This window comes from Coregonus lavaretus, assembly GCF_964263955.1.
Source record: "Coregonus lavaretus genome assembly, chromosome: 27".
Taxonomy (NCBI): domain Eukaryota; kingdom Metazoa; phylum Chordata; class Actinopteri; order Salmoniformes; family Salmonidae; genus Coregonus; species Coregonus lavaretus.
This window is the reverse complement of record NC_140014.1, coordinates 33,443,772-33,459,326: the sequence shown is the minus strand read 5'-3', so window position 1 is coordinate 33,459,326 and position 15,555 is coordinate 33,443,772. Positions and strand designations below refer to the sequence as shown.

At 43.7% G+C, this 15,555-nt stretch overlaps 1 protein-coding gene across 3 annotated transcripts in view; it reads left to right on the top strand.

Moving 5' to 3' along the window:
- The window catches only part of baz1a (bromodomain adjacent to zinc finger domain, 1A), a 43,375-nt gene that overhangs the window by 7,048 nt on the left and 20,772 nt on the right, over positions 1-15,555 (top strand). For 2 of the 3 annotated variants that reach the window (XM_084144466.1, XM_084144465.1), the window contains exons 5-19: positions 46-144; positions 271-358; positions 4,879-5,013; positions 5,289-5,364; positions 5,622-5,782; positions 5,906-6,001; positions 6,283-6,421; positions 6,601-6,747; positions 6,971-7,066; positions 7,176-7,400; positions 7,890-8,258; positions 8,490-9,050; positions 9,322-9,497; positions 9,807-9,952; positions 13,617-13,780. In XM_084144466.1, coding sequence (XP_084000592.1) covers positions 46-144; positions 271-358; positions 4,879-5,013; positions 5,289-5,364; positions 5,622-5,782; positions 5,906-6,001; positions 6,283-6,421; positions 6,601-6,747; positions 6,971-7,066; positions 7,176-7,400; positions 7,890-8,258; positions 8,490-9,050; positions 9,322-9,497; positions 9,807-9,952; positions 13,617-13,780 — 2,678 coding nt within the window. The remainder of the gene's footprint in view (positions 1-45; positions 145-270; positions 359-4,878; positions 5,014-5,288; positions 5,365-5,621; positions 5,783-5,905; positions 6,002-6,282; positions 6,422-6,600; positions 6,748-6,970; positions 7,067-7,175; positions 7,401-7,889; positions 8,259-8,489; positions 9,051-9,321; positions 9,498-9,806; positions 9,953-13,616; positions 13,781-15,555) is intronic. The other variant, XM_084144467.1, reaches the window with a different exon arrangement.

Genomic DNA, 15,555 nt, shown 5'->3' with positions numbered 1-15,555 from the left:
GCATTCAAACCTTTTTTGTTTCTTTTTCCCTTGTCATGTCTAAAGCAAGAAAAAGAAATCTGTCAACCCGTCTGTGTTCAAGTACAAAGTACGACCCATCAAGGAAGGCAGTGAGCCCATATTCGCCAAGTCTGGTCAGATGAGGTGAGACTAACCTACTGACTAACAATGTTCTGTTAGCTTGTATTGTTCTTATTCGACAGTTAATCCCCTCTGACTTTTTAAATGTAACCACTAACCGTTATTCCATCTCTCGCTCCCTTATTTTAGCCGTAAGAAGAACACGTTTTCACGGGACAGACTAAAGCTGCTGCTCAAACAGCACTGTGAACCACAGAATGGAGTCGTCATGATCAAGGTATTATGATTTAACTCTAAAGTATTATAAAATATGTCAGTTGGTGTCTAGTAGGTACGTTGGGGGTAGTATAGTAGGTACGTTGGGGGTAGTATAGTAGGTACGTTGGGGGTAGTATAGTAGGTACGTTGGGGGTAGTATAGTCGGTACGTTGGGGGTAGTATAGTAGGTACGTTGGGGGTAGTATAGTCGGTACGTTGGGGGTAGTCCCGTGTAGCTCAGTTGGTAGAGCATGGCGCTTGCAACGCCAGGGTTGTGGGTTCGATTCCCACGGGGGGCCAGTATGAAAAATGTATGCACTCACTAACTGTAAGTCGCTCTGGATATGAGCGTCTGCTAAATGACTAAAATGTAAAAAATATTTTTTTATTTATTTAACCAGGTAAGCCAGTTGAGAACAAGTTCTCATTTACAACTGCGAATGTGTCTGTTCCTTTTTAAGCAAAAACTATAAGGATCTTGTGGTCATTTGAATTAAGTAGGGCTGTCCCCGACCTAAAGAAAAGCTTGGTCGTCTGTTCTTTCGACCAATGGATTTGTATAACAAAATTCAACGTGTCTTTTTCCATATATAGTACCCTATGTGTTGTAATAAAATCTACTATATGCATTAAGCTTATCTGATGCTTGAAGCTTACTGTTCGATGAAATAACACACAAATGACTCGAGGGAGCCAGAGATCTAGATAACCAGAAGAAGAAAAAAATTTATCCTGACCCAACCATTTTCCTCCTGCTGGCTTTCGCAGTGCCATTACTCTCCTGAAGTTACTGGTAATAGGGTACACGAGGAGTCTGCAACCTTTCTCATGTGGAATGTCAATTTATCTTGCCATTTCTCCCAATCTGCGTGCCAGTTATGGTTTTCATATAAACATTTTCGTGGAACAGTTTAATTGAATTTATAATAAGTCTTCATATCTCAATCATTGTCATGTGATTTAATACAAATTATATCTAAATGATACTTTTTAGGTTTGTAACTTCTATTGCCATTGCCAACTATGTAAAAATAGCCTGCATAAAGCCAACAAATAAAAACCATGCAGCCTGCATGTAGAAGAAAAAAATAATATATACATATACAGTGAGGGGAAAAAGTATTTGATCCCCTGCTGATTTTGTACGTTTGCCCACTGACAAAGAAATGATCAGTCTATCATTTTAATGGTAGGTTTATTTGAACAGTGAGAGACAGAATAACAACAAAATAATCCAGAAAAACGCATGTTAGAAATGTTATAAATTGATTTGCATTTTAATGAGGGAAATAAGTATTTGACCCCCACCTCAATCAGAAAGATTTCTGGCTCCCAGGTGTCTTTTATACAGGCAACGAGCTGAGATTAGGAGCACACTCTTAAAGGGAATGCTCCTAATCTCAGTTTGTTACCTGTATAAAAGACACCTGTCCACAGAAGCAATCAATCAATCAGATTCCAAACTCTCCACCATGGCCAAGACCAAAGAGCTCTCCAAGGATGTCAGGGACAAGATTGTAGACCTACACAAGGCTGGAATGGGCTACAAGACCATCGCCAAGCAGCTTGGTGAGAAGGTGACAACAGTTGGTGCGATTATTCGCAAATGGAAGAAACGCAAAAGAACTGTCAATCTCCCTCGGCCTGGGGCTCCATGCAAGATCTCACCTCGTGGAGTTGCAATGATCATGAGAACGGTGAGGAATCAGCCCATAACTACACAGGAGGATCTTGTCAATGATCTCAAGGCAGCTGGGACCATAGTCACCAAGAAAACAATTGGTAACACACTACGCCGTGAAGGACTGAAATCCTGCAGTGCCCGCAAGGTCCCCCTGCTCAAGAAAGCACATATACAGGCCCGTCTGAAGTTTGCCAATGAACATCTGAATGATTCAGAGGAGAACTGGGTGAAAGTGTTGTGGTCAGATGAGACCAAAATCGAGCTCTTTGGCATCAACTCAACTCGCCGTGTTTGGAGGAGGAGGAATGCTGCCTATGACCCCAAGAACACCATCCCCACCGTCAAACATGGAGGTGGAAACATTATGCTTTGGGGGTGTTTTTCTGCTAAGGGGACAGGACAACTTCGCCGCATCAAAGGGACGATGGACGGGGCCATGTACTGTCAAATCTTGGGTGAGAACCTCCTTCCCTCAGCCAGGGCATTGAAAATGGGTCATGGATGGGTATTCCAGCATGACAATGACCCAAAACACACGGCCAAGGCAACAAAGGAGTGGCTCAAGAAGAAGCACATTAAGGTCCTGGAGTGGCCTAGCCAGTCTCCAGACCTTAATCCCATAGAAAATCTGGAGGGAGCTGAAGGTTCGAGTTGCCAAACGTCAGCCTTGAACCCTTAATGACTTGGAGAAGTTCTGCAAAGAGGAGTGGAACAAAATCCCTCCTGAGATGTGTGCAAACCTGGTGGCCAACTACAAGAAACGTTTGACCTCTGTGATTGCCAACAAGGGTTTTGCCACCAAGTACTAAGTCATGTTTTGCAGAGGGGTCAAATACCTATTTCCCTCATTAAAATGCAAATCAATTTATAACATTTTTGACATGTTTTTTCTGGATTTTTTTTGTTTTTCTATCTCTCACTGTTCAAATAAACCTACCATTTAAAATTATAGACTGATTATGTCTTTGTCAGTGGGCAAACGTACAAAATCAGCAGGGGATCAAATACTTTTTTCCCTCATTGTAATCCTATAAATCACATTGGCTACGCATGGCCTCTGCAACTATTGTTAACTTGGGTCCGGCCTAAAGCTTGTGCTAGGGAACTTGCAACATTGTATAAAATATTCTGGGCCCTCAGTTTCCAGCGCCAATGAGCTTGGGACAGACACAGCTGTAGGCTATTTGCGTGAGGGATAAGAAGCAGCGCTTGACTTGGACAGGAGCTCACCAGAGAAATTCCTCATCAATCTACACATAATACCCCATAATTACAAAGCGAAATGTTTGCCAATTTATTAAAAATGTTTAACATACCTTTATTTACATAAGTATTCAGCCCCTTTGCTATGAGACTCAGTTGAGCTCAGGTGCATCCTGTTTCCAATGATCATCCTTGAGATGTTTTTACAACTTAATTGGAGTCCACCTGTGGTAAGTTCAATTGATTGGACATGATTTGGAAAGGCATCCACCTGTCTAGATAAAGTCCCACAGTTGAACGTGCATGTCAGAGCAAAAACCAAGCCATGAGGTCGAAGGAATTGTCTTTAGATCTATGAGACAGGGTTGTGTCGAGGTATAGATCTGGGGAAGGGTACCAAAAAATGTCTGCAGCATTGAAGGTCCCCAAGAACACCGTGGCCTCCGTCATTCTTAAATTGAAAAGTTTGGAACCACAAAGACTCTTCCTAGAGCTGACCGCCCAGCCAAACTGAGCAATCGGGGGAGAAGGGCCTTGGTCAAGGAGGTGACCAAGAACCCGATGGTCACTCTGACAGAGCTCTAGAGTTTCTCTGTGGAGATGGTTGTCCTTCTGGAAGATTCTCCCATCTCTGCATCACTCCACAAATCAGGCCTTTATGGTTGAGTGGCCAGACGGAAGCCACTCCTCAGTAAAAGGCGCATGACAGCCCGCTTGGAGTTTGCCAAAAGGCACCTAAAGGACTCTCAGACCATGAGAAACAAGAATCTCTGGTTTGATGAAACCAAGGTTGAACTCTTTGGCCTGAATGCCAAGTGTCATGTCTGGAGGAAACCTGGCACCATCCCTACGATGAAGCATGGTGGTGGCAGCATCATGCTGTAGGGATGTTTTTCAGTGGCAGGGACTGGGAGACTAGTCAGGATCGAGGGGAAAGATGAATGGAGATAAGTACAGAGAGATCCTTGATGAAAACCTGCTCCAGAGCACTCAGGACAGGACAACGACTCTAAGCACACAGCCAAAACAACACAGGAGTGGCTTCGGGACAACTCTCTGAATGACCCTGAGTGGCCCAGCCAGAGCCCGGACTTGAACCTGATCGAACATTTCTGGAGAGACCTAAAAATAGCTGTGCAGCGACGCTCCCCATCCATCCTGACAGAGCTTGAGAGGATCTGCTGAGAAGAATGGGAGAAACTTCCCAAATTCATGTGTGCCAAGGTTGTAGCATCATACCCAAGAAGACTCGAGGCTGTAATCGTTGCCAAAGGTGCTTCAACAAAGTACTGATTAAAGAGTCTGAATACTTATGTAAATGTGATATTTCAGTTTTTCTTTTTAAATAATTTAGCAAAAATGTATAACCTGTTTTAGCTTTGTCATTATGGGTTGTTGTGTGTAGATTGAGGGGGGGGGGGGGGACTATTGAATCAGTTTTAGAGTAAGGCTGTAACGTAACAAGGTGGAAAAAATCAAGGGGTCTGAATACTTTCCGAATACACTGTGTGTGTGTGCTACTGCTCGACTAAAAAAATCTTGGTCGACCAAACAATCGACAAGTCCACTCATTTGAGTCAGCACTACAATCAAGCAACTGTCATTTTGCGCTAGTGTTGTTGCTAACTGTTTCTTGTTTGTTTCATGGTTAGGCATCAACTGTTGCTAAGTACAAGTTGGCAGAACAGCACTTCTCCCAGTTCTTCCCTGACCAGCCGCCTGTGTTTGTCTTCAGTCCTCCTCCTAAAGGGCAGGGCAGGCCCCAGAATGATTCTTCTCCTCGAGAGGTGAGGATTGGCAATGTATGTGTCCCAAATGGCCCTACAGGCCCGGGGCAAGTCGTGCACTATATACTGAATAGGGTGCCATTTGGGGTTCATCCCATATGTACAGCCTTAATGATTACTCAGCGAAGATGTTATTATAACAATGTAATAACCATCTTATTACATTGTAATAATAACTTGTTGGACTTCCACCATGAATTTGGTCAGTACGACTTGTAAAGACCACTGAAATGTAAAGCATCTCGAGACAATTGCGTTTTGATTATTTTCTTTAGTTGGGGCACAATTTATTGAAGGCAGCAGAGGAAAAGCTTCGTCTGATACAGCAGAAACAGGAGATGATGGCTACGGGTGAGTCCAGTGGATTAGTTGGATATTAGTAGATAATTGTTAGCATGTTAGTTGGCATCTAAGTGCAAAAAGTAGTGCGCTGTTAGCATGTAAGTGCTAGCGAGACTGTGCCAAGAGATGTACGAATGATCCCAAGGTTTGGCTGCCACATTAATCTATCTATATATATATATATCCATCCAGAATGGTGACTTTCACAACATTAAAACAATGATGCGTGTTGTTATTATAACAAAACAAAAAAACCATATGTTCAGCACATGGAAAGGCCAATCAGGAGAGGGAAGATGACCTGGGGGCCAAAAAGAAAGAAAAGGAGGACAGAGAAAAGAAGAGGGAAGAGATGAAGATGTTGTTTGAAGAAGAGAAGCAGAGGAGGAAAGAAGAGAAGGAACGCATGAAAGTGGAAAAGGAAAAAGTAAGCTGATATGATTAACGTTATTTTTGATCCATGTCAGTTTAATTTACATTTGTTCACCAGACAACGTCTCAAATCACTTGATATAGATTATACTGTATGTATCGTTATGCTGTATTGTAGGAGAGGGAGAAGCTTAAGGAGGAGAAGAGGAAATATGCAGAGCGACTAAAGATCTGGAGCAAACCCAGAGAAGACATGGAGTGTGAGGACCTGAAGGTAAGCAGCCCCAAAACCTCCTTAGCTAGTCTTTGTTTGGTTTCATCCTCCGTAGTTGAAACGCTTATATTTTCTATTTGGTACAAGAAAGTTGGTGCTGTATAGGCAACTTCTATGTTCGATATGAGTTGGCTATACAGCACAAACACATCTGGGACCTTGCTAGCTTTTTGTGGTTAAGGACAAAGGTTGTGAAACATTGTCCTAAATGGTATCTCTAAGTTGGTAAATAAAGTTAGCATGTTTAGGCCTCTGACTCTCCTCTATGGAATCATGTCCAGGATCTCCCAGCCCCCATCCTGGTGAAGACCCGTCTGCCTGCAGAGCTGTTTGGAGATGCTCTCATGGTGCTGGAGTTCCTCAAAGCCTTTGGAGAGCTCTTTGACCTCAAGGACGAGTTCCCAGAAGGCCTCACACTCGGTGAGAAACACTGGCAAAACAATGTATTTTTACAATCACTCTTCTACAACTTTAGGTTTATCACCCATGTTTGATATTTGAATGTAGTTCATAGTGTGAAAGTACGCTGGTACAGTGAGTCTGGTTTAGTGTTTGTGTCAGGAGTTTTCTGACTGTGGGGCCTTGTCTGTGTGTTCCAGATGTGCTGGAGGAGGCCCTGGTGGGTTCGGACCCTGAGGGGCCGCTTTGTGAGCTGCTCTTCTTCTTCCTGTCGGCCATCTTCCAGGCCCTAGCTGAGGAGCAGGAGGAGGTGGCCCGCGACCAGGTGGCTGAGACTGACGCCAAAGGTAGGGACAGAAACGGGCCTCGACAACGCTTGTTTACTGTCAACACCCTGTTTAGTCTACTTAACCCATCGTGGTTGGTCACCAAATATACTTTGGCAGTGAGCAATGCAACGTTATCAATGGCGACATTTCATCCAGGCTGTAGGATTGACTAATGACAAGATTTAGCATATGGCGAAATATCGTAGTTTTGTCAGTGTGTGTAAATCTTCCTTGTTGTCAGATCTGAGTGAGGCCCTGGACGATGATGCCGACCCCACCCAGTCTGCCATCAGTGCTGTGGCTTCTCTGGCTGCTGCCTGGCCTCAGCTCCACCAAGGTGAGAGAAGGACTACAACCTTTAATATAGTCGATGTTCATATACAACTACTCGCACATTTTGTTAATTTTGTACTGCGAGCCTGACTCTTCAATGCATGTCTCTGTAGGCTGCAGTCTGAAGCAGTTGGACCTGGACAGCTGTACTCTGTCAGAGATCCTGAGGCTGCACATCCTGGCATCGGGGCCTGACTGCAACTCTGCCAACGCCAAGTTCCGCTACCAGAAACGTGGAGGATTCGGCTCTACAGACGACCCCTGTGTTGAGCTGAGACTGGCCAACCCTGCGCTGCTCAAGAGGCTGTCCTGCACTGCTGTCTACGACCTGCTGCCAGGTGAGACTGAGAGGCACACACACAGCCTCTTCAGGTTGTTGCCTAACAAAAGAAGCAGAACTGAAGAAGCTATCCCTTTTCCTTTCTTTCTGAGCCCCCAAGTGTTGGGATATAGCCTACTAGTAAAGTTATCAGGCCCGCCAATCAGACAACCAGTAATATGGGTCATATCTTGTGAACTGTTTTGGTCTAGAAACACACCGTTTCCGCTGTAGTAATGGTACAACCACAACGCTAAGGAATATGCACACTTTGTTTTATTTCTCTAGGGCTCTTGGAAACAACGGTAGAGCGACGCTTAATCATTACAACATATCTGGAATTTATTTATTTTTTCTAGGCACACTGGTGCTACCAAATTAAAATTCCAGTTCTCACTGCAAAATATTTAGCTGCAAATGCAACCAAAATTGTCACACTTTAGAGCCATGCTTGGGAATAAGTAACGTTTATTGAATTGAGTGTAATTTGTCTGGTGTTCTGTCCCAGGTGAGAAGCTGAAGATCCTCCATGCGTTGTGTGGGAAGCTGCTGACTCTAGTGTCTACCAGGGACTTCATAGAGGACAGCGCTGATGAGCAGAGACAGGCCAAGCAGGAGCTCAGGGAACTGAAGGCTGAGCAGCACCGCAGAGAGAGGGAAGAGGCTGCCATCAGAGTTCGCAAGAGGAAGGAGGAGAAGTTGAAGGAACAGGAGATGAAATTGAAAGAGCTGAAAGAGAAACATGAAAAGCTGATGGAAGAGGAAGGAAGAAATGGTGACATGAAGACTGAAGAGATGAACACCAGCACTGAGAGCCTGAAGGACGAACATCAGACCGAAGACGAGGAGGAGCAGACGACCAACAAGAGTAGGAAGAGTAAATAATAGCCTTCAGTCCTCTTAGCCTATCTTGGCATACTGCTAGCAATCATAGAAACCTTTCACATAGTGTGACTTGATCAATTGTTGCGCAGAACAATAGAATGCACATTTTGGAATGAAAATGTTCTATATTCTATAGTCCAGTTCTATGTGCATTGTAAAATATTTCCCCCTCAGGTTAGTCCCATATTGCCATTCTAACGCAATCGTTTGATTTCACCCTTAGAGAACGGCAGCAATCCCAAGGAGAAGCAGCCTAAAGAGGAGGTGAGCCCAGGCCTGACCCCAGAGGAACTCCCTGAGCAGCAGCCGAGGGAGAAGGATCTCCAGGAGCGCATCCAGAAGGCTGCAGCCTGCACTTATATCCTCCCCCTGGGGCGCGACCGCCTCTACCGCCGCTACTGGCTCTTCCCCTCCACACCTGCCCTCTTCGTGGAGGACGACTACTTCGGCCTGACGGAGGACATGCTGGAACCCCAGGAGCCAGCCAAAGCTGAGGAGATGGAGGTGTCTCGGAACGAGGCCGGAGAACCAGAGGACCTCTCCCAGACAAGCCCTGTCTCCAAACCCATCCTCCCAGCCCCCGTCCAGAGCAGCTCTGCTCCCCCAGTGAACCGTCCTAACCAGTGGGCCTTCTACAGCAGTCCCCAGGAGGTGGAGGCACTGATTGAGGCCCTAAACCCGCGGGGTCACAGGGAGAGCAGCCTGAAGGAGGTCCTGGTGCAGGAGAAGGAACGTATCGCACAGCTCCTCGGTACAGCAGCCGCTGACCGCTACCACCACACAGGTAGGTACTGACTACTGCAGTCTACCAGACTGTAGAGGAGAGGCCTCTGGCTAGACTAGAGCAACCTGATCCAAATGGCAAATCAATCCAATGTATTTATAAATCCCTTTTTTACATCAACAATTGTCATCGAGTCCACTGGTTGGTTTGTCTCACTGCACTTCAGCTGACAATTGCTTCAGGAGTGAATGATTGACTGCGTGAGTGGAATATCCTGAAATACTGGACGTTTGGGATATTCACTGTTTTGCCTGTCTTTCTTTCCCTCCAGATATTAAAGCAGAGGCTGGTGGTAACAAAGCTGTCTCAGCCAAGTCCAAGGCTGCCCCTGCTCCTCTCCCAGAGGGCACAGCGGCTCCTGCTGAGGACTTCATGGGCAATAGGCTGAGAGACCTGCTGCTAGATATAGAGGACCGCATCTACCAGGGTACACTGGGACAAGTCAAGGTACACTGGCTTTGATTGGTCAATAGCGCTTTCTGATTTAATATTGTTTTATTTCACATGGTAATAACGTTGAGATGCAACCGCATTACATTGACATTTTAGTCATTTAGCATACTATCTTATCCAGAGCGACTTAAGTTAGTGCAAATCAGTTCTTTTTTTTAAAGTAATGATTAGGTATTTACACTTCGGTAAGATGAGGAATGAGCTGGTATGCGGAAGTGCTGTATGTTGTTGAGTTATGAATTGCATCTGAATGCATAAAAAGTGAGAACATTGGTAATTATTGTCTGACGTCTTGTATCGTAGGTGATGGAGAGGAGTGCATGGAGGAAAGCACTTGAGGAAGGCCACTATGAACTACTGAGCCCTGAGCTGAAGGAGAATGGTGTCACTAAAGGAGAGAACTGTGATGTGGAGAACATGGAAATGAATAACAACTTGAAAAAAGAAAGGTAAGTACTGTAAATGCACAGCATCATAGTACTGTCTGTCATATATGCACCGAGGTTAGCTAGCTATAATGAATATGGTTTAGGGGTGTAAACATGAAAACGAAGTTGGGATCCTTAACGTTAAGAAAAATCCCTAACCGAAAAAAGAAATAAAATCCCCCCCACATAATTAAAATCAGTGCCGTTATCACAAAACATAATGTTCTGTGTTATAGCCTAACTAGACTATATGGCTATAAAGGCCTGGGGAAAGTTGGGTAATTTAAGGAGAACCAGAGGAAGAGGAACTTAAAGCTACATGGTGAATTTGCGAGGCATGCAAGACAATTAAGAAATTGCGAGATGTTGATTACCAAGACATATGCGCATGCCTGCCCGCCTCTCTCTCCCTCGAGCTGCCCTGCCTGCTTTTTAATCTTTGCTACTGACAGGAGTGTTCAGTCTTTGGTCTGTTGCATGTAGAATATTCTAGCTTAGGGTATTTATGGGACCGAGATACAGAGGTACAGTATCTTCGGGCCAGTCTTGCAAGCACGGGGTAGGCTATTCTTCGTTGCTGAGTGGGTGGGAGTGTGTTTGTCTTATATGAAATTACAGTAGGCTACCGGTATAGTCTGTATCGATTAGGCCTACCCTTTTCAGATATAAAGATATGTGGCCCTTTGAAAGCGCTATGGCTTGTCTGTTAGGCTAGGCTACACTAAGGCTTTTTAAACACTGACACGAAACCTTCTCTGGCGATATGGGCGGTATTTTACTTGTCTGTAAAGTAATGCTGCTTCTGAAGCGGGACTGACTTCCATCACTAGGCGACCAGAATTGTAAATTCTAACCAGCCTGCTGCCCTCTGCGCAGACCACTCTTCCGTTTAAAAAAGTACTTTAAAGTTTGTTAAATGTCGCGACTTACCGAGACATTTAGTAGAAAGAAAGCACATCTAGCTACCATACCATAAAATAAAATAAACACAGCAGGACATCAATCAGCAGCACTTATTGTTGTCAGGGAAACAATAGAACATTTATATGCTGGCACTGTCTGAAAAGGTACCAAAAAAAAAAGTCTGAAATGTTATCAGTTATTGACGTGTTACTGTAGCTGCGTTCTATGTCTTTTTAAGGGTTGCGGTAGATATAACTTCATTGCCCGGCCCTAGCGGTCATACATACGCAATTGGACCATTAAAGACTCTGCATGGTCAGTCTGACATCTGCAGTGGCCGTACAGCATTTACTGTGATACAGTCTCTGCAGAAGTCAGGGCATTCATCATTCTTGCGCTTCGCAGAGCTGTTGTGAGGAAGTTGTCAAGGAAGTGAGTTTGTTATACAGGACCTCCCGCCCCCACCTACTGTCAACCAATCATGACAATGCGGCGCTATATGGAGCCCTCCGCATTGTTATAACATTTGTGAGGCGCATGGTGATGCAGTACGGAGCTCGATTTGGCCTCTGCAGGCTCCACAATTGTCACACCTTCCGTACGGAGCCTCGGATCGCATTGCGGGAGCAAGCAGAATTCTATGATTTTTTTCCTTATCGTTTTAACGGAGAACCAATTTTTAAATGGCAGTTTAAACGTTAACATTTTTCCATTTGTCACATCCCTAATATGGTTACATTGAGATTAATTATGGTTACGTCTGAGAAAAAGCCATAGCCACCAAATATTTTTATTCCCAATGTATCTTTATTGACTCTCCGAGGTGAGACTGCACAGGATCAGTAAAAAGCATGCATCTTTTTTTTATTTTTTATGTTGTGCAGGTTACAGGTTTCACTGGTCATGTTACAGGAGCTGAAGGGGGAGACCAAGAGGTTAGCTAGATATTCACTATCAGTCAAAAGTTTGGACACCTACTTATTCAAAGGTTTTTCTTTATTTTACTATTTTTTTATGTTGTAGAATAATAGTGAAGACATCAAAACTATGAAATAACACATATGGAATCGTGTAGTAACCAAAAAAGTGTTAAACAAATCAAAATATTTTATATTTGAGATTCTTCAAATAGCCACCCTTTGCCTTGATGACAGCTTTGCACATTCTTGGCATTCTCTCAACCAGCTTCATGAGGTAGTCACCTGGAATGCATTTCAATTTACAGGTGTGCCTTGTTAAAAGTTAATTTGTGGAATTTCTTTCCTTCTTAATGCGTTTGAGTCAATCAGTTGTGTTGTGACAAGGTAGGGGTGGTATACAGAAGATAACCCTATTTGGTAAAAGACCAGGTCCATATTATGGCAAGAACAGCTCAAATAAGCAAAGAGAAACGACAGTCCATCATTACTTTAAGACATGAAGGTCAGTCAATACGGAAAATTTCAAGAACTTTGAAAGTTTCTTCAAGTGCAGTCGCAAAAACCATCAAGCACTATGATGAATCTGTCTCTCATGAGGACTGCCACAGGAATGGAAGACCCAGAGTTACCTCTGCTGCAGAGGATAAGTTCAGTAGAGTCACCAGCCTCAGAAATTGCAGCCCAAATAAATACTTCACAGAGTTCAAGTCACAGACACCTCAACATCAACTGTTCAGAGGAGACTGCGTGAATCAGGCCTTTGTGGTTGAATTGCTGCAAAGAAACCTCTACTAAAGGACACCAATAATAAGAAGAGACCTGCTTGGGCCAAGAAACACAAGCAATGGACATTAGACCGGTGGAAATGTGTCCTTAGGTCTGGAGTCCAAATTGGTGATTTTTGGTTTCAACCGCTGTGTCTTTGTGAGACGCGGTGTGGGTGAACGGATGATCTCTGCATGTGTAGTTCCCACCGTAAAGCATGGAGGAGGAGATGTTATGGTGTGGGGGTGCTTTGCTGGTGACAGTGTCTGTGATTTATTTAGAATTCAAGGCACACTTAACCAAGTGGCTACCACAGCATTCTGCAGTGATACGCCATCCCATCTGGTTTGGGCTTAGTCCCACTATCATTTGTTTTTCAACAGGACAATGACCCAACACACCTCCAGGCTGTGTAAGGGCTATTTTACCAAGAAGGAGAGTGATGGAGTGCTGCATCAGATGACCTGGCCTCCACAATCCCCCGACCTCAACTCAATTGAGATGGTTTGGGATAAGTCGGACCGCAGAGTGAAGGAAAAGCAGCCAACGTGCTCAGCTTATTTGGGAACTCCTTCAAGACTGTTGGAAAAGCATTCCAGGTGAAGCTGGTTGAGAGAATGCCAAGAGTGTGCAAAGCTGTCATCAAGGCAAAGGGTGGCTACTTTGAAGAATCTCAAATATAAAATATATTTAAATTTGTTTAACACTTTTTTGGTTACTACATGATTCCATATGTGTTATTTCATAGTATTGATGTCTTCACTATTATTCTACAATGTAGAAAATAGTAAAATAAAGAAAAGCTCTTGCATGAGTAGGTGTGTCCAAACTTTTGACTGGTACTGTATGGTTACAGTGTGAGTTAGTTGAGAAAAAGCATAGGTACCAGACTTGTAAAAATGTGGTGTTGAACTTGTTTGTCATAATGTTTAATGGGGAAACTCATGACCCCAAGAACGAGCAACATCTGGTGCAATACGTCTTTTAAATTCCACATACCTTTCTATTTTCTTTACTCCCCATAGTATCTTTGACTCCCGAGGAAGCACAGTCTTAAGTTTAACACAATCTCTCTCGTTCTTGTCCTTGTTGTTCAGGTTACAGGTGTCATTGTTCAGGGTACAGGAGCTGAAGAGGGAGAGCATGAGCGCAGCTTCCACCAGCACCCCTCAGCTGGTCAACAACACTGTCCGCTACCTGGCTCAGGCCCTGGCCCACATCCAGCAGGGAATCGAGAGAAAGTTCCTCAAGGCTCCACTGGGTAGGCCATCTACTCCTCCTTCTCACATCATAACGCCTTCCTGCAAAGAAAATAAATTGTCCCAATTGGCACCCTAGTCCCTTTTATAGTGCACTGCTTTTGACTAGGGCCTATAGGGAATAGGGTGCCATTTAGACGCAGAGTTTGCACACTTCGATCAATGCTAATTGTAGTAATTTTGATATCCAGATTGAGACTATTCCTGGATTTAAAAAATTGCAATTGAGAATCTCTTGAAATGCTTTTTAGGCCAAGCTTTTAGTCACAGACAATGTTCCCTGTAAGCCCACATAGAGAAGCACGAGATTGAACTTCACTCAACTTTCTAGAGCAGTGGTCACCAACCGGTCGATCGCGAACGACTGGTCGATCTCCAAGGCATTCCTAGTTAATCGTCAAACATTTCTGTAACAAACGGTCTGTTGGCGGTAGGTGCAGCTGCCTTGCGTGCCGGGAAGGCGAACTGTTGCCATTTTGAACCATTTCATGTGTCTAAAGGTACAAACTCTACCTTCCCGGTGGGCCCAGAGAGCAAATTAAGTGCACTATAGGCCTACCCTTGGCCAATCGGATGGCTCAGATGACCCTGTCTGCAGTAACGTAGCAGGCATAAAAGAAAGATACAGCAAAGTTGATACTATGAGACTTCAAAACGTTTAAAACCATGACTAGAGAGACTGTCAATGAATACAGCGAAGAGCTGCTGTTTTTATTAGTGAGTTTAAGTTCTTACTCAACACTGTCAACACCTTTTTATAAGCCATAAAATGCGTGTTCTTCCTGTTTCCACTCAGCGCTACAACAAGCACTACAGCTGTAATTAATGAGTAGGAAAGTGTATCGATAAGCTTGCGTTATTATTAGCGGCTTGGTCTTTTTTAATATCGAGGATATTTCACTTTCTCTGTTCATAGGAGTAACAACATGAATTTGTGCCTGAGGCAGAAATAATGCGGTGCGACTCAAGGTTCGCATCAGTTGGAAGATGGTGTCCCTTTTTAGTCAGTGGAGGAAAGGGAGAGCGGAGGGATGAGAGGCGGACACTCAGTCTGCTGCTCTCTCCCTCCGCTGAGACTGACCATCAGATGCAGGCACAGTAAAATAAAAAGCACATTATTTAAATGTATGCTCACTCGGTTGTGCTTCACAAGTAATACAACAATGGATCTATTACCGGTGTGATAATATAGCCTACCTCAAATGTTTTTAATATACATTTTTAAAATGGCCCGAACAACAATGCATTAATTGGCAGGGCAATTCAAGCAAAGACAATATGCGGTGGTAATGTATTGGGCCTATAGCTTACTGCACAAACCCATTGCTAAAGTATTGTTTTTAAATTGGTTAACCTCTTAAGGATCTGACTCTTTTATTATTATTTTTTTCGCGTAGAATGACACCCAGATCTAATTGCCTGTAGCTCAGGACCTGAAGCATGAATATGCATATTCTTGATACCATTTGAAAGGAAACACTTTGAAGTTTGTGGAAATGTGTAATGAATGTAGGAGAAATAACAACTTAGATCTGGTAAAAGATAATACAAACAAAAAAACATGCTTTAAAATTTTTTAAATGTGATCTTTGAAATGCAAGAAAAAGGCCACAATATGATATTGCAGATTAGGCGCAATTTAGATTCTGGCAACTAGATGACAGCAGTGTGTGTAGATTGATCCAGTGAAGCATTGCAATACTGGACTATTTTGTATCAAGTCTGCCCAAATGTGCCGAATTGGTCAATTGATACATTTTCAAGTACATAACTATAG